The 25,873-nt window shown below is 40.8% G+C and overlaps 1 protein-coding gene across 2 annotated transcripts; it reads left to right on the plus strand.

The window, feature by feature from the left end:
- The first annotated feature begins 1,097 nt into the window (after nucleotides 1–1,097).
- Nucleotides 1,098–25,873, plus strand: LOC106937578 (1-phosphatidylinositol 4,5-bisphosphate phosphodiesterase gamma-1-like). 2 transcript variants are annotated; one of them, XM_015019150.1, is made up of 32 exons: nucleotides 1,099–2,176; nucleotides 9,489–9,638; nucleotides 10,426–10,519; nucleotides 12,333–12,380; nucleotides 13,196–13,280; nucleotides 13,376–13,456; nucleotides 13,759–13,793; nucleotides 14,141–14,213; nucleotides 14,306–14,401; nucleotides 14,482–14,600; nucleotides 15,228–15,313; nucleotides 15,411–15,531; nucleotides 15,632–15,800; nucleotides 16,017–16,136; nucleotides 16,755–16,862; nucleotides 16,982–17,166; nucleotides 17,301–17,501; nucleotides 18,087–18,206; nucleotides 18,345–18,528; nucleotides 19,003–19,080; nucleotides 19,446–19,549; nucleotides 19,637–19,733; nucleotides 19,830–19,896; nucleotides 20,165–20,331; nucleotides 20,586–20,682; nucleotides 20,777–21,001; nucleotides 21,087–21,232; nucleotides 21,335–21,449; nucleotides 21,539–21,700; nucleotides 21,787–21,875; nucleotides 23,066–23,250; nucleotides 24,316–25,873. In XM_015019150.1, exons 1-32 carry the CDS (start codon nucleotides 1,915–1,917, stop codon nucleotides 24,374–24,376), a joined length of 3,930 nt encoding a protein of 1,309 aa, XP_014874636.1. In that variant the 5' UTR covers nucleotides 1,099–1,914; the 3' UTR covers nucleotides 24,377–25,873. The 2 variants fall into 2 exon arrangements, 1 of the variants encoding a protein (XP_014874636.1); XR_001422421.1 differs by lacking the exons at nucleotides 23,066–23,250; nucleotides 24,316–25,873 and having other exon boundaries at nucleotides 1,098–2,176; nucleotides 21,571–21,700.

Raw genomic sequence — 25,873 nt, forward strand, 5'->3', positions numbered from 1 at the left:
CAGATGCTGGGTGACATATCCATTTTAAAGTTAAGTACCAGTAATGGAAGAAAGTGGCTTTATAGACATAAACTAATTGTGGTAGAGGGACAAAAATGCATTGTGTAAATGTCAAATTTTGAATGGATATATATATATATATATATATCCATAACTCACTGCTTTAGCCAGGAATTTACAATTTAAATTTCCAGTTCTTGCTGTGAGTCATTGCTTTATCCAGTTATTTTGAGGAAGGTAACCTCTAATTTACTTCTAATGGTAATTACATTAACTTTAAGTCCTAATACAGGTAAACTGAACAGTGAGGACACAAGAGTAACCTAATCCAGTTAACTTCAAATATGAAAGGTTTTATTATATAAGGATTATTTTTGTAGATCAGATTGGAAAAAAAAAAATAAGACTAATAATCGTCACTCTTAGAGATGTGTAAATGGTCTGAAATTATATGGTGCTTTTTTGTGTCATGCTGACCACACAAAGTTCTTTACACTTCAGCTGATTATCAACTTTGTAGCTGAATAACTCATAAGTCATATAGGTCAACTTACAAAGAAAGAGTGAGCAATGAATAGATGAGCAACGAAAAAAATAATACAAGCCCACATTTTGAGACCAGCATAACATTTGACTAAATGATAACAGAAATTATAAAAATAATGGTTAAACGGTTTAAAAGAAGTTTCTAAACTGAGATAAAATATGCAGAAGGTGGCCTTATGGCCAACAACCACGTGCAAGGATTGTGCTTTAACCTGAATTAATTCACATTTATTGAAAACCCCTACATAAAAGTTGGGAGTTGTTCAGATTTACTTCAATATATCTATAAATATAAAAATAATGTCTGTCAAATGTTTCAGGATCCTGACAACAAATCTAATCTAGGACATGTATCCTGTATTCCCAGGTGAAATACAGGAATCATGTGAGCCAACCTCTGTTATTTGAACCATTTTTGACCTGCTGAGTTTAAGGAGATTTGACCCATTAAGGGGAGAGAAAATCCTCCCTGCCTCCCAGCTGCAGGTCTCTTGTTGTCCTGCAGAGGTCGCTCTCCTCTCTGCCTCCCATCTACTTTCACCCCACTCCCGCCGCCCCCCATACTCCCTCTGATCCTTCCAGCAGCAACAAAAAGGAGGGAGAAAAAAAAATCTGATCGAGCCTTTCCGGTCTGCCTGCCCCGGTTTCCTTTCAGCCCTCTGCTGCTGGAGCTGAGGGAGACGCAGGATCGAGTCCCGGACGAGGAGGAGCCGGGGACTTTAAACCAGTCACGGTTACTCCAAGCTGCTGCTCCCGCCTCGGCGTGTTTGTAGACGCTTCATTACATAAGTCTGTGTTTCTGTCACCTCGTTCTGACTCGGATCTCCTGAACCCAGCAGTGGGGCATTTCTGTCTATCACCCCAGCGGCGGCGACAGGCGGCGGCGACGGTGCCAGGGAGGATTTACAGCCGGACTGCGCTGCTCCTTTCTCTGCTGTCGAGGACTCGGGAGGACCAGAAGGAAAACGCGGACTGGGTGGAAACCTGAGCCCAGCGGTGATGAGAACTAACCCTGAGTGGATTTCACTGGTGTGCTGCCAGAAGCATCTGGAAAGGATAACACAGGGATCCACTCCCCCTCTGGAGGACCAGAGCATAATTCACATCTCAGACATTTTGGCGTGTCAGCTCTGCGGCTGCTGCTGAGGGATGTCTTCTAGCTTGTTTTTTCCCTAAGAAATTGTCGTTGTAATCACGCTGGCTGTCCTGAGATTCCCAGATTCCCTCCTGGCACCAGTGGGTTTGGATATGCTAGATAGCGGTGCTCCTCTGTGCATTGGCTGAAGGACCTGGATCCTGCTCATTATTAAAGCCCCCCCCCCCCTCCCTCAGCAGATCAGTGATCCTGATCCCAGCTATGCAGTGAGGATGTGCGCAGCCAGGTTCAGCGGCTGCCTCAATGGCTGCGCAGAGGAGGCCGCCTGCGGTGCCGTCGCTCCGGCCATGGCCTCCAGGATGCTGGACTGGACCGAGGTCGGGCCCCGCATCCTCGAAAGCCTGGAGATGGGCACAGTGATGACCATCTTCCACCAGAAAAAGTCCCAGAGGCCCGAGAGGAAGACGTTCCAGATCAGGCAGGACACCAGGCAGATAGTGTGGGGCAGGAGTCCGGATAAAATGGAAGGAGAAGGTGAGTGTTAGCAGCTCAGAGGATGTGCACTTCTGGACCTGCTTCGCCCTTTAAACTGTTATAATGTCACAAAGGGCGATCATGCATGTTTTAACTAGGAAACAATTTGAATTACAGGCATTGAACTGTTTGTGCGGTGTGCACTGAGAACTGTCAGAGTGGATGTGGCAGAAAATAGGTTCAGTCCAAATCCAGATGTTTATGAAACAGCAGAGTGACTACAATGAAGCAGAAACACACACACACACACACACACACACACACACACACACACACACACACACACACACAGCGGCTCAGGTTGGAGAATCTGTTGACATCAGACAGATGTTGGCTGATCACACAGCATGGATTGTGAGTCTTCACGCTGATGTCTGTTCACTTGTAACTCAGCGAGGATGCTTGTTAGTTTTAGGCTTTGAGAGACACGGGGTTGGGCTGGACAGTGGCGCGACAACGAAATTAAACAACCAAAAATGTATACGACTTAAATCTGCTTTAGTTTTCTCATTTGTAACTCCTCCCGCAGGCCTTCTCTCTAAGGAACGATACATCCTGTAAAATATTTTTGCTAAGATCAGTTTCCAGGTCAGACAGCCAACGAGGAGGCCCAGGCTGTGCAAACAAGATGATGCTGCAGACTGAAACGCAGCAGTATATCAGTAGAGATGAGGCGTTCTGTTCCTGTGTCAGGGAGGTTGGATACTTTCCAAATCAGTTCTCAAGAGTCCGTAAACGTCCCAGCCACTGCATATCACAAAGCTCCTGTGCATCGTTTAGATTTTCCCCAGGTCATGTTGACTCAAATGTGTCAGAAATCGTGCTGATAGAGACAGAAACTCAACACCAGTAACCGTTTCCTCCTGCTGCATTCTTTCTGGAAGGAGCTTGGTTTGTGTTCGTCTCATATCGGGCGTCGATGACCTGCCGGTGTATTTCGTCAGCCAAACGGAGCAGATACAAGAGTCGTCCTGCAGGTTGCTGCTGCATCAGAAAGCTTCTCTGCTGCTTTTGAGTTGTTTTAGCGAGCTGCTGTTCTTAACCTTTATTTAAACCTGCAGAAAACCAAAATTTATTTCATAATTTAAGCTTTCTAAGCTTGGCTAGCCCGGCCCCTTAAAATACACACACAAAGACAAGAGAACTTAATACAACACTCGGATGGTTTTTCTTCCTCCAGGTCATAGACTTTTTAATTGCTGTTGTAGGAAATAACTTAAAATAACAAATACTGATTTCCATTCAGTCTTTAGTATCTAAACCTTCCAAAGCCACACATTTGCAGAGTTGTCCCTTCCCCCTCCTCGTTTCAAAATGTGACATTCTGTCGTGGAAAGGCCGGTCGAGTCCCCCTCAGCTAACGCGCTGTCACGGCCTCTTCAGCTGACAGACAGAGCACAACCCTGTGACCTCTGCTTCCTCCACTTCGACCTCTCAGTAACTCTCCAGGCACGGCGGCGTGCTGCTGTCGCACGGATCCTCGACTGGCCTCAGGCTTCCTGGCTGGATGTGGGCCCAAGCAGCAGACGCTTGTTGCGCGGTCCATCCGCCCCGTCTAGGGCGTGGAGGCTATTGTCTGCAACCCGGATTTTGTGGTCTGAAGACGGATTTGTTGCAGTTAAAGTTGGCGCAGAAGAAAAAAGAAAAAAAAAAACGACTTAAAGCATTCTCAACTGGCATGATAGAGTTTCCTTCTGTCTGCCATGTGTCTTTCTAACTTTATAGCAGAACTCTGTAAAGAAAATAATCCCTCGGCCTCAGAAGAACAGGCCGGATATTTTTCACATCAGACAGATGTAGGTAACTCAAGACAAGGAACGAATAGTAAAAGTATGAACAGGCGTAACATGAATACACCAACGTTTCGTCTGAATATAGAGTGGATATGAAACGTGTCAACTCCCATTTTCAAATTAAAAGCTTCTCTTGAAGCAAAAATGGAGAAAACAAATTCCAAACTTCTTCCAGATTGACTTTGAGCAGCCTTTGGTTCCTTTTGTTCGTTTACTCTTCTTGTGTTCAGAATTGCCAGCAGCTGTAGTGAATCTGATCTGAATCTGCATGTAGCACATTGACTGATCAGATCCACTGCACACATCTCCTCATTATTTGAAAGATTAATATTTTCGTCTGCTTATATTATGAAGTTGTGGTTTTCCTAAGATTCCTGTCTCATTTATGGTTTCTCCTCTAATTTAACATTTTCAGGATTCTGTCTTTTGTTTTGAACCCCACTATATTTCCCAATCAGGTTTATTCATCCACGCATTTTCATGCAGAGTAATGAAAATGTTCCTTTTACACACACACATACACACACATGTTTTCGTAACCCCAAATCGGCCCTTTACAAACAACCTCCCACCGGACGAAGCCTCCAGCAGATTCCAGGAACTCAGCGGGTCTCTCGTTCACTTTATCTCCTACAGTTCTACCTCTTTGCTTCCTCCTGCTCTCATCTCTCCATTCTTTTCCTCCCAGCTATAATTTCCAAATTTCCGGCCCCCACACGTTTACCTAAACACCCTGCTTGTTTTCAGATATGCTCGTCTCACTCTGTTTTCTTTCGCTTTTCTTTTGCGTTTTGAAGTCGTTATTCACGTTGATCTGTTTGACCTCCCAACTCATCACCTCTGCCAGCTCTTTGTTTTTTCTTTTTCCTGTGGTTTGCTTTAATATTTGCTTTATCATACCACACACAAATCTCTGCAGATACCTTTTTTTTTTTCCCAAACTTGGATTGACTCTCACCTCAGCTCCAACCAGGACCTACGAGTTTCAGTAGGATTTAGCTTCAGTAGAGTTGGGTACTACACTAGGAAAAATGCTAAAATAAGCTAAAAAGAAATAAAAAATAAAAAAAAGCAAGAACATAGACTCTGATTCTGTGTTTTGCTTTTAGATGAGTGCCTTGCCAAGCGGTGGATGTATAAAATCCTGAGGCACAGGAAGTGTTGGGTTATCAGGGAGTGTCTCCCTTCCCGTCTCAGATTGAAGGACTGAAAACAAAAGCTCTGAATCTTCTGCAGGAAGGAGGGACATGGAACACAACTGAGGCGCCTCTGGTACTACGAGTGGTTTGACTCATGCAATGAGTACTTTTGAACACAGTTAATGTTAGCTCTTTGTTCATATGAAATTTAAAGTTAACTCCTTAAAAACAGAAGCTAAACTAACATCAGTGAAATTTAGCTAAATACTTTATTTTGCACATTGGAAAACAACCTTGGAATCCAGTTTTTGACTTGCTCCGTGTATATTGTGGTAGTCCAAGATTGTTGTGTCCTCATGCTCATGGAAACATTTCTTTTTATTCTAAATCAGTTTGAAGACAGATGTATTAATAGTAGCAGAGCTTTATATGCCTTGTAAAATTGCAACGCATGACTCCTTTGATGAGTAGTTTATGTGTTGTAATCTGTAAAAATATGATGACGTTTTATTGTGTTACACTTGTTTCTGAAATTTTAAATTCCTGCACTGTACATTTGACAAAGGAACTGGAACACTCCTGAAATGGGACTTTTTGACATGAAAAGTTGGAGCGTCTTTTAGCAATCCTCTGTACAAAATCCAATATGGCTGCTGCATATTTAACTATACTTCATGGCTCCAGTAACACAATGCTTTTTTTTTTCCATTTCTGGTGATTCATATGTCATCAAATTATTCTCACAGGCTACAGTATATTATCGGTTTGTGAATCACTAGATTAAAGAAATGCTGATAATACATTGAAATTACATGGCAATTTCAGTAAAATCAGTGTTATCTCCCTCAAACAGAGAACGCCAAGTAGCTTGGTGTTTTGTGGAATAGAGTGGGAGATGGATAGACAGACAGGGGCCTCGGCTGCAGTAATTAGGACCTTGCTCCAGTCTGTTATGGTAAAAGAGCAAAGCCAATAAGCAAAGCACTTGATTTACCAGTCTGTTCTGCCCCAAGCCATTTGGACTATGACCCAAAGAAGTTTTTGTCCACATAACAATAGAACTGACATTCTGCTGCTGAAGTAAAAGTTTAATTTCTTTTAATGCTTTTTACCATTTTTTATCCAGGGAGGGGACAACAGTTGTGAAGATTGCTGTGGTTATTCCAAAATATAAGCCTAAAAGATGTAAGGATTGTATTTCAAATGTAAGTCCATCATTATGATCACTGGACACTTTTTGAAGGGTTCACTTCCACCAGAACCTGTGTAATTTTTTAGTTTGATCAAATTTCTTGGACTTCATCTAAACTCGGGGTGCCATCTGGCAGGGAACGATGTGGCCAACTGTACCACGAACAAGTTTACTTCACTGGAAATACTCTGCAATTATGAGCAGCTGGGTATTTCAGGTCAGCAGAACATGCAGCTGTTTTCATAAGCTGTATTTCACTCTAGCACTGAGAGCTAACTGAGAAGGGAGAGACAGCTGCCGATGAAGCAGGAAACATACTAGTGTAGAACATCAGATCTGAGTCATCTGTATGTTTCTCATGTTCTGACCCTTCATGCTCATTAGAGGTGATGTCAGTCTGGAAGCTGAAGCAGCGCTGTGTCCTTATCACAGCCGTGTTTACAGCAAAGGCCAGGATTGAAAGGTTGTGGTGTGTTGTGTGCTGAGAGCCTATTTTCCTCAATGTCCAACGCCCAAACTCAGTGGCAGGAAATTATAAAGGGAATGCAAAAAAAGACCTACAACTTCAGGGACAGTTGTAGGTCCAATTCAGGGACCTACAACTGAAGTGCACCTGTATGCAGATGACACCATCCTTTACATTACCAGACTTTACAGTTGACTCTACTCTGAGGAAGACAGTTGATAGCCATCAAACTGCTGCTCACTTGCAATGCATGAGTTTAGGTTAGTTTTAATCTGGTAGGAAACTAAATTAATTTATGTTTTTCAGAACAAAATCTTGAATATAAGGTAATATAGGTATTTCTTCCTATATTACTTTTAATAGTGAGAGAGTTGTATGCTTTCTAGTACAGCACCAAATTTGTCAAAAGGTTAAATAAATTGATGATGCTACAGAAGTATGCATCTTTTGACTCAGACCCTCTAACATGAACATTGTATCCTGACCTGCAAGAATCTTCCCTTTTTGTGTTTCCTCATGATAACCATCCATGGTTCCTGCACTGTTATTCTTCTCTTTGTAGTTGAAGCAATAATAGTCTGCCCAACTGCTTCTACCTGTTTTATACCCATATATGGAGCAATACAATCTGTCTTTGGTGCCGTCACAAGAGAGACGATTAGTTATTAAACTAGACAGGAAGTGAGGACAGACAGCGGAAACCTTTGTGCAGTTTGGATAAATTTGAAAACTTTTTCATAGAGAAATGCAAGCCAGAATTAATTGGAAAACATCAATCGTTGCTTTAACTGCTTTAAATATTTCAACACTGCCACTTTAACATAAAAAAGAGTTTTTACAGTGCATGGCAATGTGGTAAATGTTTTTTTTTTTTTTACTTTTTTGAATATGAAATTATATTTCTGCTTTTGTACACTTGAATGGAGATCAGAGAATGATCTCTTAAAACGATCAACTAAAATCCAGCCACCATGTGAGGAAGATGATGCTCTCAGTTAATCTCATGCCAAACATTCTCCCTGCACATGGAGACCATTCAGATCAGAACCAGATCTACTCTTGTCTCTTTGATTCAGGATTATTTACAACCTCCTGAAGGCAACCCACATTGATTTGAACATGATTTATTTCTTGTCTGCTATATGCTGGATAAACGACGTAAGTTGTAAAGACTTATTTTTCAGTGCCCAAAAGCTATAAAGTCGCTGACTTCACGTAGAAGAAGTTCCACTTGTGGAAAATTGTTTGCAAGGTTTTTTTTAAAGCCGTTCAGCCGTGTGTGAATGTGCTGAGTGTCTATGAGAGTGTGTTTATGTGTGTTTGCACTGGACATCTGCTATGTCAATAAGCTGGAGGTTTTCTTTGTGGGTGTGTCAACTGCTGCAAGTGTGAAAGTAGAGTCCAGAGTTTACATCACATTCTGCGGTTGCTCCCTGAACCTTTAACCCTTCAGAGTCAGCTACACTCACTGCTAACACACTGTCAGACTTCGACTCTTTGACAATGGACACATTATAAGGTTATTTTTATGACTTAAATTACAACACATAATATATTTTGGTAAAAAAAAAAAAATAATAATAATAATAATAGACTCCTATCTTATGAAAGCTGTTTTAGACATAGACATTTATATCTGGTTAAGAGCAAACCCACACTGCTGACACAAGATATACCCAAGGTTGTTGCTTGGCCCACATGGATACCACAATTTGGTACAATCTGTCTGTGTGCAACTTCAAGATTCAAATGTTTCATTCTGTTTATTTTGGGATTTAAATGGCTTGTCCTGCTTAAATTTGACACCAAAGATGAGATCAAGGACACCATCCAGAGTTATTGCCTGACAATAAGCAGTTTGTTTTTCAGTCACTCTGGTGCAAACATTACAATCTCAGTTTAAAAGCTGAGGTCTAAGTTAATCAGACTTTTATATCTTTAATACATAAATACATAGAAGCCTTTCTTTGTTATTAAGCAGTTCAGTTCTGTAGTCTAAGCAAATGAGTTGTATTTATCTGACTTAAGGGAGTATCATCAGCATACTACCTTAGTATGCTGATGATATCCATGTATCCATCTTTTGGTCAAAGAACCAAACAATGTGATACTTCGCAGGTTTGTTTCATAAAGATACATTAACATGAGCAAATCAGGATGTTTGCCAAACTTAAAATTGACTTAATCTTTTTGCTTTAGGAATATTTTCTTATTAAAATGTCCTTAAGGTCCTTAAATTAACATTTTATAGTTTTCTTCTAAATTTAAACAAGTAATATAGAGAATTGTTTTATTTTGCAGCGACTTGCATTATTACTTTGAAAACAAAAGACAACCAACAACAAAAAACAAAAAGCCTGCTTTTTCCCTTTCCCTCCCATTGATGCAGCTTTTACCGGTCAGCTTGACCAGAATAAAGTAACTTTAAAGTACAATAAAACCTTCAGGTCTTTTTGTGAGTCTGAAAAGTATTCTTGCAGTTAAAGATGTCTGCAGATATTTCACTCTTCCTGCAGCCCACGGTTGAGATGTTTGTGAATCTGTTTCTGGTCTCCTGCTCACAAAGTGACCATTTGTGCAGTTTTCCAGCAACAGGTTTCTGTGTGTTTGGCACGGAAACGAACAACGTGCCAAAGTGTGATTAATGGTTGAACATATTTGGGTTCATGCAACTCTATCCTTCCTCTGTCTCCTCCTCCTCCTCCTCTTCTTCCTCCCCCAGTTGACATACGGGAGATCCGGGAGCTGCGGTTGGGGAAAGGCTCGCGTGACTTTGAGCGGTACCCAGAGGAGGCTCGTAAACTGGACTCGGCCCACTGCTTCATCGTGTTGTATGGCCTCGAGTTTCGCCTGCGGACGCTCAGCTTGGCAGGTCAGCATAAATTTGGATAGATTAAAGGTCCCAAAACTTGCTGCTTTTATTTTGTAGATTTATTTCTTGACATAAGAAATCTTTAAAAATCAGGTATGCTCCAGAGTCTGTATATTTGTTTGGTCTAAAGCCAACAGTATGATTTAAGTTTCCCGCTTTAATGCTTTGGCTCAATAAACCCCCTCCCTGCTTGTATCCTGAAATCTAACGAGAATTTATTATTAGTGACTTCACTGGTTTTAGACAAAGATAGCAAAGGTTTGACACTCAACAGTTGTTCACATGGGTTTATGTTCCAGGTCTGCAATTTCCATAAGCATAAGGCTATCTTGATTGAAAAAAATCACACACCAATCAAGTGATTTTCAAAATTAACAGCTACTTTATATACAATGTGTTTTTGTGTGTGCGTGTTTGTCTGTTTGTTTCTTTACCAAAGGTTGAGTATTTCCTCTGATGTTGAACTTTGACTCATCAGAAATGACAACAGTTTTTCCTTTCTACCAAATGTAGAAAAATAAATGTTTTGGGTTGTGATATGCACTTATCTTAGAAACTGTTTTTGCACAGCTAAGTAATGAGAATTGAGATTTACTGATGATGGCCTGTGAGGTACCACATGGTTTTATATTGGGGCCAAACTAGTTTATTTTGTATATCAGGGATGTCTGTAACATGTAAAGGCAGTTATGATTTGCTTAGCTTGTCAATGATGCTAATATTTTGTCCCAAAAAATTTGCTAATTGATACTAATGATTTGTTCTATATTTATTTCTGTGATGTCAGCCTACAGTGAAGAGGAAGTCAACATGTGGATCGCGGGTCTGAACTGGCTGATGGTCGATACCCAGAGAGCACCAGCACCACAGCAAATAGAAAGGTCTGTAAACCATTCGATTTTCCAAAATATGCCATAGCAGTTTCTGTGAAAACTACTTGATGAAGTTTTGCGCTGTTTTCATTTTTTTTTTTTTTACTTCAAGACAAGTGGTTATCTATAATAGAAACATTAGTATTGGACTCTCCATGCCTATGCAATAATAAAATACATCCCCACTTAAAGACTGAATTTTCCTAAAACCTAGATTAATTAAGATTAATTAAATTTTAGGAACATCTTTTGCAGAGGCACCAATAAATGTGGAGGGTGCTGGCATTAATGAGCTAAATAAACCTTCCAGTCAGGAGCTGACAGACTGGTAGGTTTTACAGTGCAATAAAATTACATGTTTCTGAAGTCATTAAAGCACTTATCAGTGCTCCCCACCCTGGATGCCATTTAGTGTCGTCTGGCTGCAGCAGGGAAGAGGCAGTCTGGACATGGACTCAGAGAAGACAAATATTTAGTTGGAGATAAAAATATTTATTACCGGTGAATGTTCAGAGGCTGTTTTGGGCGTCAGGGGTGAAAGCAGGAAAACACCACGAGGCTGTGAAGCAGACAAACAGCTTAGTGGGAACGTTGGGAGGAAATGAAAAGGCTGATTTTGTCTGTTTTTCTGAAGTTGTTTTTAGGAAGGGTCTATCAGCTGATTTTAATGATGTTTAATGGATTTTATTCGGATCATCTTTAGGTTGAGTTGTTTAAAATATATTTTTTAAGTCTGAAAAAGAAAGGGAACACCTGAAGACCTGTGACAGAGCAGATGAACCTGAATCCCAATAAATCTTAAATGCTTCATGTGCTTGTAACCCTGACAGAAATCTTGTTACCTCATGAACAAACATTTCAGCTTTAATACCCTAATTTCAAGGCTCAGGGTAAATACTTTGTCATACTTGGTGTACTATGGTGACCACCTATTTGACTTTTTATCAACTGTGCCTTGCTGACCTTAGAACTGCCTTCATTCTTTTTTATTTTCTACATTGATTCAACAAGATTTCAGACACATGTGACATATCACACAGTTGCTGCGTATCTGCCGACTTAATTCATGTGAAGAGTCTCCTGTTCCGCCACATTTTAAAGGTGTTGCACTGAGACAGCTGGATTACAGTAAACTCATTTTCATACTTGAGGAACCAGTTTGAGATGATTTGCAGTATATTTTTGTGCTCTATCCTGGAAGTGAGATGCTCAGGGTGTGCCAGGAAAACACATCCCACACCATTTACACCAGCACCGGTTCCGGCAGCACAGGCCCCATGCATGTTGATCCTTGCTAGCAAAAACACAAAAGGGCAGCTGATGAGCCGGCAGGAGAGATAAAGACATTTAAAGTTTTTTTTTTTCAAGCTGCTGAATGATGCAAGACATGTCACCTGTCTGCCAGTAATCTGGGCCCATGGTTGATTCATTAACGTGTTGCCCGGCTGTTATGATTGTGGCGACCGTATCAGCTTGACAACTGATTACAGTTTTATTGCGATTCTGCGTACAATTAATTGTGCTTAAAACATCCAAAAGCAAAAATGTAACCAGACAAACTCATAAATAATACACGCAATTAATTAACACTTCACACGTGTTACTGTGAGTTGTAAGTTGTACTGTGAGGGTGAAACTTGTTGGTTTTATTTAGCATTAATCAAATATTCTTTCTCTTCCGCCACTGAGTCAGACAGAAAACAAAAAGTGCATTAAAAACTAGCTGTAAGTCTGTTTTTCTTTTTCAGTACTGCTTACTTTCCTGTAAACATTTTAGCTCAGATCAGTTTTCAGTCAGCATCCTTTTCCTCCTTCTCTGCAGGTGGTTGAGGAAGCAGTTTGAAGTCATGGACAGGAACCATGAGGGCTGGTGAGTGACTCACCGCAAAGCATGTCAACACCCAATCTCACTTTTAACAGCCAGCAGCCAGTGAGGAATGCTGCAGCTTTGCAACAGCTGGCAAAAGTGAAGGTAAAACCAGATCTAGGTGTCATCAGAGAACATGTTAGGACTTCATGCTTCTGTTTTGGTGTCGGCCTCTCCAGGACAAACAGCCTGTCACGGCTTGATAAGAAGCAGGATGTGATGAGAGAATAGGGTGAGGGCAACTTCCTGTCCTCTGTGAAAATAGAAACAGTAGCCAGTTGGAGCCCTGGGGAAGTGACCGGACTCAAAGTGAGCGGAGATCCAGGTCGATGACCTTGAAAAACCCTCTCTGGTTCAGAGGACTGAATTGACTTTTTTCCCCTCCACCTGCTTTATGAACTTCCTTCCTCTTTCTGCTTCTGACTGTACCATGTGTTTACTTAATTACCAAATGATTATCCATGTGCTGTTCTTTGAATAAAACAAAATGTGTGACTAACTGAAGCATATGCACCTACTGGCATCCTCCGTTAAGACATGGTCAACACCTCAACTTGACTGATGTGCTTTGATAGAAGCATAAAGAAGCTGGACAGAACAAAATCTCTGTGACTCTTGATGACCTGAAGCGCCATTAAAAAAATAAGATTTGATCAAAATACAGTGTTAGAGGCAAATAAAGTCACACCGAAAGCAACTGTTTAGGGTATTTACTGTAAAAGTCTACAGCAAAAGTCCTTTGTCTTTTAAGTTGTTCTTGGCGACTCATTTCTTGGTGTGATAGTATGACTGACACTTATCTTTTCTTTCCTCTGCAGCATCACATTGAAAGATGTCAAAGCTCTTCTGCCTCAGATCAACTACAGAGTCCCCAACATGCGCTTTCTCAAAGACAAACTGCAGGCCAGATGCTTCATGATTTAGTGTTTTTGATCTCTTTGAAACTGAGCCTAGCTCCAGTTTGTGTCATAACTCCTCTTTTCTGTGTTTTTCTCCAGGAGGTGGAGGCAAAGAATGAACTGTTGTACTCAAACTTTGCACAGCTCTACAGGACGCTTATGTTTGACGCTCAGAGGAGTGTAAGTCTCACTCTAATCCAGATGCAGTTTTGCTTTAATAGTCACATTTCATAAAAAGCCTGGCAAACAGTTTTAGACAAAAGTCGCACGAAAAGCACGAAAGCCCAGCCGATTTTCAAAGACTTAATTATGACGTAAAGTGAAACAAATAGGTTAAAAGGTTCCGAGTCCCTCTTTAGTGAGTTTTACACTGATACTTTGACAATTCCCACCTCTGCACTCATTTTTCCCTCTGGTGTTTATGCCTCACCTGACCTCCTCACACCTGCCTTTCACCTGGATCCTTCCCTCTACCTCCTCAGATTATTGAGCAGCTGGATCTCTCCTTTCCCCTGCGGTGAGTTCCTCCACCTTCACCTCCGTTTTCTCCTCCTTCACACCCCAGTGTTCCCAGTGTACTTGTCCAGTCGGTCTTTATTACAGCAGTTTTGTATTTCAGAAAATGTTTCCATGTGTTTGTGCTGTATTACTGGCACTAAACTGTTTCTGTTTCTGCTTGGTGCACAAGAAGCATTTTCCTCATGTTAAGAGGCATTACCTTAAAAGTGGTGTAATTAGATTTGGCCCAACCAAAGGAAAAAGTCTGCTAATGTATCACATCTCTTTTCTCTGAAAGCTGACCTTTACTCTTGTTCAGCTTTCACACATCTGTGGTTTAACATCTTAAGTTTGGTGTATTCGTAGAAATGTGGATCGACCAGAGCTCTGTCAGATCTCCCTCTACGACTTCCAGAAGTTTCTGCAGATGGACCAGAGGGTACAGAGTGCTCACCAGCACAACACACACACACACACACAAATCCATAGAGCCTGCTTTGCCTCAGCTTTCTTTTTTTGTGTTTATTTCAGGAGTCCTGGGCATCAGATTTGAGTCGAGTCAGGGAGTTTCTGATGACCTACATGAGAGAAGGACCTCAGCCTGAACCAATGCTGCAGCTGGATGAGGTGACAAACCCTCTGAGACACAAGAAAGAAATATTTGAAGTACTGTGCCATCTTACTGTACATTTATTTGTGTTTTTTAGTTCCTGACCTTCCTGTTCTCAAAAGAAAACACTGTGGCAGACCCTCGACTTTCACCAGTTGCCCCTGACGACATGAAAAGGCCGCTGTCACAGTACTGGATCTCCTCTTCACACAACACGTAAGACAACCAGGTCCATAACTCAAAAGGAAATGAAGAGTAAAAGAAAATGGATAAGGTTACATATTTTTATGGCTGATTTCTATGTAATAGAGGTAACCATTCTGATCTTCTGAGAAGATTAAACTCAGTTTATTCAAAAGCTGAAAGAATGAAATAACCTTTAGATTAAGACTATGGGATAGTTTTCATTAAATTATACACTTGTATTTTCATTGTGAAGAGTTACTTTCAGATCTATTTAGATTCAGATTTATTTATTTCTTATCTTTTAATGTGGCCCCCATTCTCAAGGTTTTTCAAAAGGGATTTTAGCTTTAATTGTTCAACCAAAAAGATGTTTGAAATTTGCAACATCCAGCTTGTTTGTATAGTTTGGCAACATATAGTTTTACATTGTTTACAATAATAGAAAAATAAAACATTCTTAGTAATTGTATTTTTAAAATTAAATTATTTTCAAGGATAATATTATGTGCATTAATCTAAAACTACTAATTACCACTGTTTCTGAAGAAGCTGCTTTACTTTGAGACTTTTAGACAATAATTTATTAGATTTTTTTTTACTAGTATATATATTTATCCCTGTACACATTGTAAGAGCATCTGTTACCTGGTCTTTCAGGTACCTGACAGGTGATCAGTTTTCCAGTGAGTCGTCTCTAGAAGCCTACGCTCGTTGTCTTAGGATGGGCTGCCGCTGCATTGAACGTAAGGAAGGCATTTTAAAGCTGCTAGTAATCGTTGGGGTTGGAAGATTGATTCTGTCTTTGAGAGCCGATGTTGATTCTCTGCTTTGTGCTCTCAGTGGACTGCTGGGATGGACCAGATGATCTGCCAATCATCTACCACGGCCACACTTTAACCTCCAAGATCAAATTCCTGGATGTGCTGCACACCATCAAAGAACACGCCTTTGTCACATCCGAGTGAGTTCGGCTGACCTTAAAATATGAGCGAAACAACATTTTTTAAACCCAGACCCTCTCCAACAGCTCAGTTCACCTTCCCGTTGTTATACCTGTGCAGGTATCCTGTGATCTTATCCATCGAGGACCACTGCAGTGTGGTCCAGCAGAGGAACATGGCGACGCACTTCAAGAAGGTGTTTGGAGAGCTGCTGCTCACAAAGCCGGTTGACAATAACGCAGACGAGCTTCCTTCACCCTACCAGCTCCGCAGGAAGATCCTCATCAAGGTGACTTCTTGATGCCTATTTGAGACCAAAAACGTCTTTGAATGTTGAAAATCTGACCACGAGTCAAATGGAGCCCTCCATATTCACGAGACGGTTTTTTTGAACGAGCCTGTTAATTTTGCATTAATTCTTCATCCTGAAAAATTTTATTCCTTTAAATCTCTAAACAGAAAAGAGGATAGTTGCTTACTGAATCTCTTAATTATTTCACTGCAGCACAAAAAGCTGGTGGAAGGAACCCTGTATGAAGAGGTGACTTCAGCTAGCTACTCTGAAAACGACATCAGCAACTCACTGAGGAACGGCATCCTTTACCTCGAGGACCCCATCGACCATGTGAGCTCGTCTGCTCTCTCTCTCTCTCAAGTTACCACAACAATTGAAGCAGCACAAAATAAATAACAAATGTCAGAAAATATACTGAAAACTGAATAACTTTTGAAATACAAAAATATAAAAACTAAATCCATTTTAATGAGAAAAAAAAAAATCAAATGACAAAACGTAGCATGCCTTTTAAATTTAGGCTAATTTCATTCATTTGAATATTTTTCCATTTATTGCGATTCTTGTTTTATAGGTGAAATTTCTCACCTCACATGGAATAAGAAAACATTTAAAGGTGAAACCAAGGACAGCAGTAGGCGGTAAAACCTCAGATTCAATTGGCTTTCATCACAGAAGAGGCAGAAGCTCGCTGTGGCTTACGCCTGATTGGCTCAGAGCGAAAAGAAAGCTAGTATGAAACACTAAATACTGAAATAAAATAGAAAATAAAAATATATGACACAAAAATACAGTTCGAATGAATATAACATTATATTTCAAAGAAAATACAAAAGGTGTTTTACAATTTTTCAGTATTAATATTTTCCTTTTGACACTGCAGTCATTCCTAAAGACCTACGCATACCTGAACTTATGTTTGCTGAAATATTTTTGCGTACTTTCCAGACCTGGACACCACATTATTTCGTCTTGACCAGCAATAAGATTTACTACTCAGAGGAGACATCTCGCTACCAAACAGCTGATGAAGAAGAGGAAGATATGTTAAAGGAGGTAAGGAGATAATCTGGTTTTACTAACAGAATAAAAAGTCTATATTGTTTGTTTGACGTCTTCAGTGTTAAATCTTCATGCTTCCCGCCCCCCCCACCCGCCCTTCTGGGCTTTGTCAGGAGTGTAACAACAACGAGCAGCACTGTGCAGAGCGCTGGTTTCATGGGAAGCTGGGAGGAGGTCGCGACGGTCGGCAGGTGGCAGAGAAGCTGCTCCAGGAGTACTGTGAAGGCGGGGGCAAAGACGGCACCTTCCTGGTGCGAGAGAGCGAGACATTTGTCGGAGACTACACCCTGTCCTTCTGGTTAGAGTCATTTCTCTTTTAACTTGGTACAGTGGCAGCTGAAGCGGTGCACGTGAGGTTAAGATTACGGCTATCAAATTCTCATCCAGCCAATCACAGCAGGAAATCTACTTTTCCTCCTCCTCCTCCTCCAGGCGTTCTGGTCGGGTGCAGCACTGCAGGATCCACTCGCGTCAGGAGTCTGGCTCCACCCGATTCTACCTGACAGACAACCTTGTGTTTGACAGCCTCTACCATCTCATCTGCCACTACAGAGAGGTGCCGCTGCGCTGCAATGAGTTTGAAATGAGGCTGGAAAATCCCGTGCCGCAACCCAACGCACACGAGAGCAGAGAGTGAGTGACTCAGACCAGGAAACTTCACCACTGGAGAAAACATGTGTATTGTCCTACTGAGTACATCCTTAAAATACATACATTGTCTTCCTTGCATTGTATAATGTAGGAGGAGATTATTCTATAGAAAAGTTGCATAAAATATATTTTATTTTTAATCCCGCTCTCTCCTTCCCCAAATTTGTTCATTAAAATTAGTCATTATTTCAAGACTGTTAATATATAGTAACTGACTTCATGAAGCAATATAGTTTATAAATGTAATGCATAACATCTGCCAGCAAGGGAGGACATGAGAGTTTAAGGTGGAACCAAACATATAAATCCAGTCACATTTGACACCATGACTCTTCCTATTTATAAAAAAAGTAAACCATAGTTTACTTTTTCCTTGTTAGACTAAAAATAATAATAATAAAAAACAAAGAGTCATGTTCTGCTGAATTGTGCTATACAAATAAACTCGATTGATTGATAGGGCATTCTCAATATTTTAACCAATTCAAACCTTTTTAAAACAAACTAAATGGTAGACAAGTGGAAATACAGAATAGCTTGAAAATAATAGTGCCTCTTGTTGTCCAGGTGGTACCACTCCAACCTGTCCCGTGTCCAAGCTGAGCACATGTTGATGCGCGTTCCCCGAGACGGAGCTTTCTTGGTGCGAAAACGCAGCGAGCACAACTCCTACGCCATCTCCTTCAGGTAACTGACCAACATAGCCCTACATTTGAACTCAATAGTCTTATGGACAGTACTGCTCGTGAAATTCTCTTGAGTTATTCTGTGTGTTTTTTTTTTATTTTTATTTTTTATTATAAGTAACTCTCTATTGGCTTGCAGGGCGGAGGGTAAGATCAAACACTGTCGCATCCAGCAGGACGGGCGTCTCTTCATGTTGGGGGGTTCGGCAGAGTTTGAGAGTTTGGTGGATCTAGTCTGTTATTATGAGAAACATCCTCTGTACCGTAAGATGAAGCTCCGCTACCCAATAAACGAAGACACTTTGGACCGAATGGGCACCGTGGTAAGACGTTGCTCAAAATGAAAAATGAAACATTAATTTGTCATCAATATTTTATTTATATATATTTTTTTTTAAATTTGAGACCTATTTTATATGATATATTCAGTTAAAAATGTTTGAATCAACACATTTAGTCGACCACAACATCCTGTCATATCATTTAGAGCCTTAGAGATGAGAAATGCTGTCTAGCTATTGGATTAATTCAGTCCTAGGTTCAGCATATTTTTTAATTTTTTTTTTTTTTTTTTTTTACTAAGACTTTTCAGCTTGGCAAGAATCTACGAGTAAAATCTGTTTTTGCTTTCTTGGAACAAATCACGTTTCCGAATCAAAGCGGAGTAAAACTCTCATAAATGTCAATCTGCTTATTTAAAGAGGAAAAAACATATAAACACCAAACCGGAATGCTGGTGGGCCAGAGCCCCACGTGTTTAGAGGATGTGCTAAAATCTGTTTAATTTGCCTTCTCAGGAGCTTGACTATGGAGCACTGTATGAGGCCAGAACTCCTCATTTTTATGTCGAGGCCAACAAGATGCCCACAGCGCGGGTGAGCTGGAGCTTTAATCCTCTACACTGGCCCTCTAGCGCCTACAGCACTGCATGTTTTAGGTGCAGCAGCAGGTAAACATACAAAACAGTGACCCTGGAGAACCAGGATTGGTAGTTTTAGTAGTTTGCGTCTTTAGTTAAAGAATTTGTTGCAAATGCTAAAGGTATGCCACAGTTTCTAATACCAGGAAAAGATAATCCTACACACTATAACACTCATCTCTGAAGCAACTCAATATCTTCATCAAAACATCTGTAAAAATCCCTAAAGACATATAAAGAGAAAAGAAAGGCCGTTGTTTTGTAGAGGCATGTTCTGCTCATACTGTAACTGCAAACATTTCTCTTTACCTTACATTTCAGTGTACAGTCAAAGCTCTGTATGACTACCGAGCGCAGAGAGAAGATGAGCTTTGTTTCCCCAAACAAGCGCTTATCCTGAACGTGGACAAGCAGGAGGGCGGCTGGTGAGTGCTCAGCTATGCAGCTTCCTCTAGGTCACTTGTTTTCATATAAAAGTCAGTCAGCGTCGACGTGCTGTGTGCTGCATTCAGGTGGAGAGGCGACTACGGAGGAAAGAAGCAGCTGTGGTTTCCTGCAAACTACGTGGAGGAGGTGTCCAGCTCCCCTACCAGAGAAATGGATGAAGCAGTGAGTCGAGATTTGAACCTGACATCCGAAGATCTTCGTGCTGTCATTTAACTATTGGAAATAAAACAGATTTTTCCAATTTTTTTGTTGCTTCAGTCTACAGAGAACAGTCCTCTGGGTAATCTCCTGAAAGGCTTCATCGATGTACCCACCTGCCATGTTGGTGAGTAAATCTTAGTTAGAATTATGTTTTTTTCTTTTAGTTCAGCAAAAACAGTAAGATTTAAAGCTTATCTTAAACTTTATTAAAGAGGCTTCAAATATTACTTTTTGCAAATATCCCACACCTTCTATTTACTGTTACAGTATCACTGTGCAGATGATTTTCTTGTCAGTGTTTTGGCTCCCAGATTCTCTCCAAAAACAATTTCTCAACAATAAACCCACTGAATGCCCTTCCATCCTCCTCCTGTTTCTCTCCTTCCCTCCAGCCGTGCATAAAGATGGGAAGAACTCCCGGCCCTTTGTGTTTACCATCCACTCGCAGCACCTGAGCTCTCACCCGGTCCAGAGTCTGGACGTGGCAGCGGAGAGTCTGGAAGATCTCAACTGCTGGGTCAGCAAAATCAGAGAAGCTGCACAGAATGCTGATGCACGGGTCAGTGCAACGCAACACAGAAAACACCTACAAACACCATCCACACTGATGTTTCTGTGCAACTATCAGTGCTTTGCTCAACTGTTAATGCCTCATGAAGTCTTGTCACATTACAACCACAAACCTCAGTGTTTGTTTCATTGGTCAAGTCATTTAGAGACTTGACTAATGGAAAGAAGATGATACATGGTTCAAAATCTACATTGTACAAGTCATGAGAAGATGTTAAATTTGGTTGATCTCTACGGCAACAGATGCAGGAGGAGAAACAAATGGAGAGGAGGAAGAAGATTGCTGTTGAACTGTCTGATCTTGTGGTTTACTGCCGGCCGGTACCGTTCAACGAAGACAGTGAGCTTCAAAATTAACATCCTTACTTTAAAAAGAAAAAAAAAATTGTTAAATGTTCCATGTTTAAGTTTCTCTGTGATCTTTGCTTTTGCAGAAATCGGGACTGAGCGTGCCTGTTACAGGGACATGTCTTCCTTCCCGGAGACAAAAGCGGAGAAGTTTGCGACTCGCACCAGAGGAAAGCGCTTCCTGCAGTACAACCGCCGGCAGCTGTCCAGAGTTTATCCCAGAGGCCAGAGACTGGACTCCTCCAACTACGACCCGCTGCCCATGTGGCTCTGCGGCTCCCAGCTGGTTGCTCTCAATTTCCAAACTCCAGGTCGGCGTCTTCTTTATGCTTCAGGAGCAAATTTCACATTAAGACAATCAGAAAACAGATAGTTCTTCAAAATGCTTGTTTGCAGATAAACCCATGCAGCTGAACCAGGCCTTGTTCCTGCTTGGAGGCAGCAGTGGCTTCGTCCCCCAACCTGACATCATGAGAGATGATACCTTTGATCCTTTTGACAAGGACACACTGCATGTTGAGCCAATCACCCTCCAGCTACAGGTCAGCCTGACTTGTAGTTGGAGCCATTCAAGAAGATGTTTGATGAGAAGGAGAAAAAAAATCCCTGAAAATCTTTAACATTTCAACTTTTGTTTCAATCAGGTTCTGGGAGCACGCCATCTGCCGAAAAATGGCCGCAGCATCGTTTGTCCTTTCGTGGAGGTGGAGATCTGTGGAGCCGACTACGACGGCTTTAAGTGCAAGACTGACGTCGTAGGTGAGGCAGCTGCTGCGTTGCGTCTGAAGCGTTTTGTCTCGGTGCTCTGACTCGGCACGTTAACCGTCTCCTCCTCTCGGCCCTCCCAGCTGATAACGGTCTGAATCCTGTGTGGGTGCAGAGGCAGTTTGTGTTCGACATCCACAACCCCACCTTCTCCTTCCTGCGCTTCACCGTTTTCGAAGAGGACATGTTCAGTGATCCCAACTTCTTGGCACAGGCCACATATCCGGTCCGTCTGCTGCGGACAGGTGAGCCGCTCCCTCCCCTCGACGCATCGGACGGAAAATGTGTTTTTAATGAACGTCCCGCTCCATGTTATGTTTCCGTCTCCTAGGCTACAGGAGTGTTCCTCTGAAGAACAGCTACAGTGAGGAGCTGGAGCTGGCCTCACTTCTGGTTCACATAGAGATCTACAATGCAAAGGTAGGCGCAGGTTTTTAGCTGGGTGAGGTTTGACGTTGGATCTAAACCAACCACATCCCTCCAGCAGCTGTTAAATGATTGAAACAATCAAATATTTGCACAATAAATCTCTCTTGCCTACTTCATTTGAGACAAAAGCATACTTCTGTCATATCTGACAACATGTTACTGGTTCATTCTTGAGGTTCCCTTCATTTTGTGCTGCTCCTCTGCCCCTTAAACACAACAAATGCTTCTTTATAGCTTTTACAGACACAATGTATAAAAATGCAAATGTTGATTATTTAAGGTCACTTTTTTTTATCTTTGGAGATTGTATCTGACAGATTTCCTCCACAGCCTGGAAAGGTTTTAAAGGTTATTTGAGTATTTTCCATCGCTATGCAAGTTTGAAAAAGAAGATTGTTGAAATGTTTTTTGTGTTCCCAGCCTTTATTTCCTCTCCTGTTGTTGAAATGAGGTGTCCTTGTATACTCCTTTATGTTCTTTATTCAGACCTTGTGTAATACCTCCCATCTCTCCCTCCTTCTTTCTCCCTTCCCTAACTTGCTTTCCCTCACTGTCCTTCCTCTCTTCCTCTCATGCTGTTCTTCCCTATTTCTATCCTCCCTTCCTTTGTTTCCTTCCTTTTGCTCTGTCTCCCCTCTTTCTTGTGTCAAGGGCTGCAGCCATCAATTATTTTAATAATTGATTATTCATAATCAGATAAGAAATTTAGCTAGTTAAAACTTTTTATGCACATATACAGAGACTTTAAATGATACAAATAAACAAATAATTCTTCTATTAAATAAGAAAGTACAACAATGAGCATTCATTTTGTGTTCACTTCCACACTTAATCATTTGTTTAACCAGTTAAGAAATGGATAGCAAAAGGTATTCAATAGATGTTTTTTTTGTTTTTGTTTTTTTTACACAGAATTTTAAGACAAGTGAAGCTAAAGCTAAGCTACTTAAGAAGTTTGATGTAGAACATTATTAGTTTTATTTAACTGTAAAATGTATATACTTTCGTACACTTTTGGCTTAATTACCACTGAGCGTGTTGTTCATGGTTATTTCAGGTTTCAGATTTAAAGCTTGCCAACTATAGAAATATCTATCAGTATCTCCTCTGACTGCACATCACTGCTGTGACCTTACATGACCTCTCACGTTCTGCTCTCCTCGCCCTGCCTGCAACTGCAGGAAGAAGACGACGAGAACATGTACACATCCATCGAGCGGCTGAGGGATCGGACGAGTGAGTTGTCCACCAGGGTTTCTCTCCTAGAGAGGTCGGGATCCGCAGATCTGAGCTACCAGCAGAGTGTGGAGGAGCTCAGGGCCACTCAGGACCAGCTGAGTGAGCTGGTGGAAGCTCGTAACCACCGGTAACGGATGGCGCACCATCAGAAGGGACAGAAACATACAGAAATAATGAATGTTCATTCCTGACATTGGCATAAAATCAGATTACTTCTTAGACAACAGGAAAAACAGGACAAAAGCTGTTATTCTCTTTTTGTAGCTCTAATGTCATGAAAATGCAGAAATACTTGTTTGAAAATGTCAGTAAAATATAAATTGTATGACATGCAAATATTAAAAACTGACGCTTCCTCAAAATGCTAAAGTAGCACTGAAATTTTGATGCTCTCCGTCGGCACAACATTCTGTGTGTCATCAGGAAAACAAGATGTTTGAACTTGCAAACCTGTTAGATCACAACGCCCCCGCGATGGAGAGCAGCCGCAAACCATCTGTTGTCAGAACTGTCATCTTGTCCACAATAACTCTGAGTTCTGAAGGCTTGGCGGAGCAGGCAAAACCATTAGATATATGTTTTTATAGCATCATTTTTAGTTAACCTGAGACCATGAAGAAATATCAAACAAGAAGCTCCATATCTGCAACTGAGGGAAATGCTTTTACATTGCCCTCAGTTAGCAATGTTAAAGCTATTCACAGGACAATTAAATATAGATATACTAGACTGAACAATATTGACTTGTTTTGCAGGATTAAAATAAAATGCCAATTTTATTTTGGAAAAATGAGCATCTGTGTTTGCCTCTGAGCACAAACACCCGAAAGAAAAGAATCAAAGTCTTGCAGTGACTCCACTAGTGTGAAACTTTAATGAACTGAAGCAACGTCATAAAATTTCTCTAAAATTATATATGTAGCTAATAAGTTCATACAAATGATCTGTTGCTGTTATAAGAAAGCAAAGGTTTTTAACACTGCTTCTCTATTGTTACTGCTTTTAGTTGTGATGTTCAGATAAATAGAACTTTGAACTCAGAAGTGGCTTGAAAAAAGAAACCAAGGATTCATTTTTATTCTGTCCACATCACCTTTTTTTCTTATTATCTTTTTTTATATTTACCTTCTTGTTTGAATAAATGTTTTGCATTCTAACTTGTCTATATCCTAAATTTCTCCTTGTTTTCCAGGTTGATGGAGAAGAAGAGGAGGGAGAAACTGAGGCAGCAGTTTGCAGCCAAGCGCAGTTAACCACTACGACCACCAGAGAGCGCTAGCCTACAGACACAGTGCCTGGCACGCTGTGTAGCAGCTGCCTCTACAGAAGCGACACGCAATCTGAAACTGGAAGAGAAAAGCAAAGTGGGACATACTAAAGCACTTATAGTGAAAAGATTACAAACATAAACATCTCATGGACTAAAGACATAAAACTAAGCTATAAAACAATCAGGATTTAAGCTGAAACACATTAAGAGCAAACTGTGGGGGCTACTTCTAAAGGTTTGATGAAAACAGCTGAAACAGTAAGGTAATATATGGACAGAAGTGTGTTTTTCATTGCTGTGGAAAATTTCTAAAACTGAACATATACTGATTTTAGTTGAAAACTAAAACCTTTTATGTGATCAAACTCTTCTAAGTGAAAATGAAATATTACATTTGCTCTTACTGTGTAGCAGAGTTTACAATTAAAAACCAGATGGAAGGGAGAAGAAAACTCAGGTTACACACAAAAAGTAAATAAAATGTTGATATCTGGATGTACAAAGGGAGCTGTGGGCACATGTAGCAAAGAGGAAATATCCTGTATGTGCCTTGTTGTCAAACTTTGTAAAGTTGGCTAGAAAGACAAAAAAAAATAATAACTGCTTTTAGATAGAACTGGAAATTTTTTCCTTTATGGGAAACATAAAAAAACAAACAAAAAAAAACTGGAGAAATAATGCACTCTTTTGGTTCAGACCACTAATCAGGAAGGAATCTAAAGACTGAAGTCTCCTTATCGAGTTGTTTTGGGGCAATGACATGAACAAGGCCCTCAGAAGAGCACAAAATGTCAAACAAATCCTCACCAAAACACATAAGAAGGTTGTCTTCTAGTACATGTAAGGGCTCTATACTAATTCATACTACCTTCAAAGAAAGGGCGCCCCCTGGATGTCAACCATTACACACAAGTCAAATAAGGGCTATGACAGAAAACTAGTAGAGCACTTGTTTTTGATTTGTTCTGGGGGGTTTTTTCCCCCGTTTTTCTCAACACGTCTAATAAACCCGGATGGGATCAGCCTCCATCATCTGACTCTAATCAACAGATGTGGATGAGCTGGTCCTGGATCTGCAAAAAGCAGGTTTGATTACTGCATGGCTTCCTGTCTGACCCACCCATCAGGAGCTACTTTACCCTCAACTCATTGATCATTGTGTACATAACTTATTTTAGGTGAAAGAACATATTACAAGAAGGATGCTTTCTGTATCTTTATGGTAAAATTAATATTGTGTAACTGGAATTCCCTTTAAAAAAATGTTCCCTTAGATAAAATCCTCTCTTTCCTCCCTGCAGTACGCTGTACTGTGCTGGGACTTCTATGCAAAAGTCATCTTCTCGGCCTACAGCCTTTGTGTTTTAGAAAACCTGACTCCAGTTGTGTTTCTCTCTCTGTACCTATGCTTACTGTCCAGTATTAATACTCCGTATTACAAATTATGTGCAAGTTTCCAGTTAATAAAGCTCTTTATGTA

Source organism: Poecilia latipinna, unplaced genomic scaffold (assembly GCF_001443285.1).
Source record: "Poecilia latipinna isolate Pla-1442-1.1 unplaced genomic scaffold, P_latipinna-1.0 Scaffold81, whole genome shotgun sequence".
Taxonomy (NCBI): domain Eukaryota; kingdom Metazoa; phylum Chordata; class Actinopteri; order Cyprinodontiformes; family Poeciliidae; genus Poecilia; species Poecilia latipinna.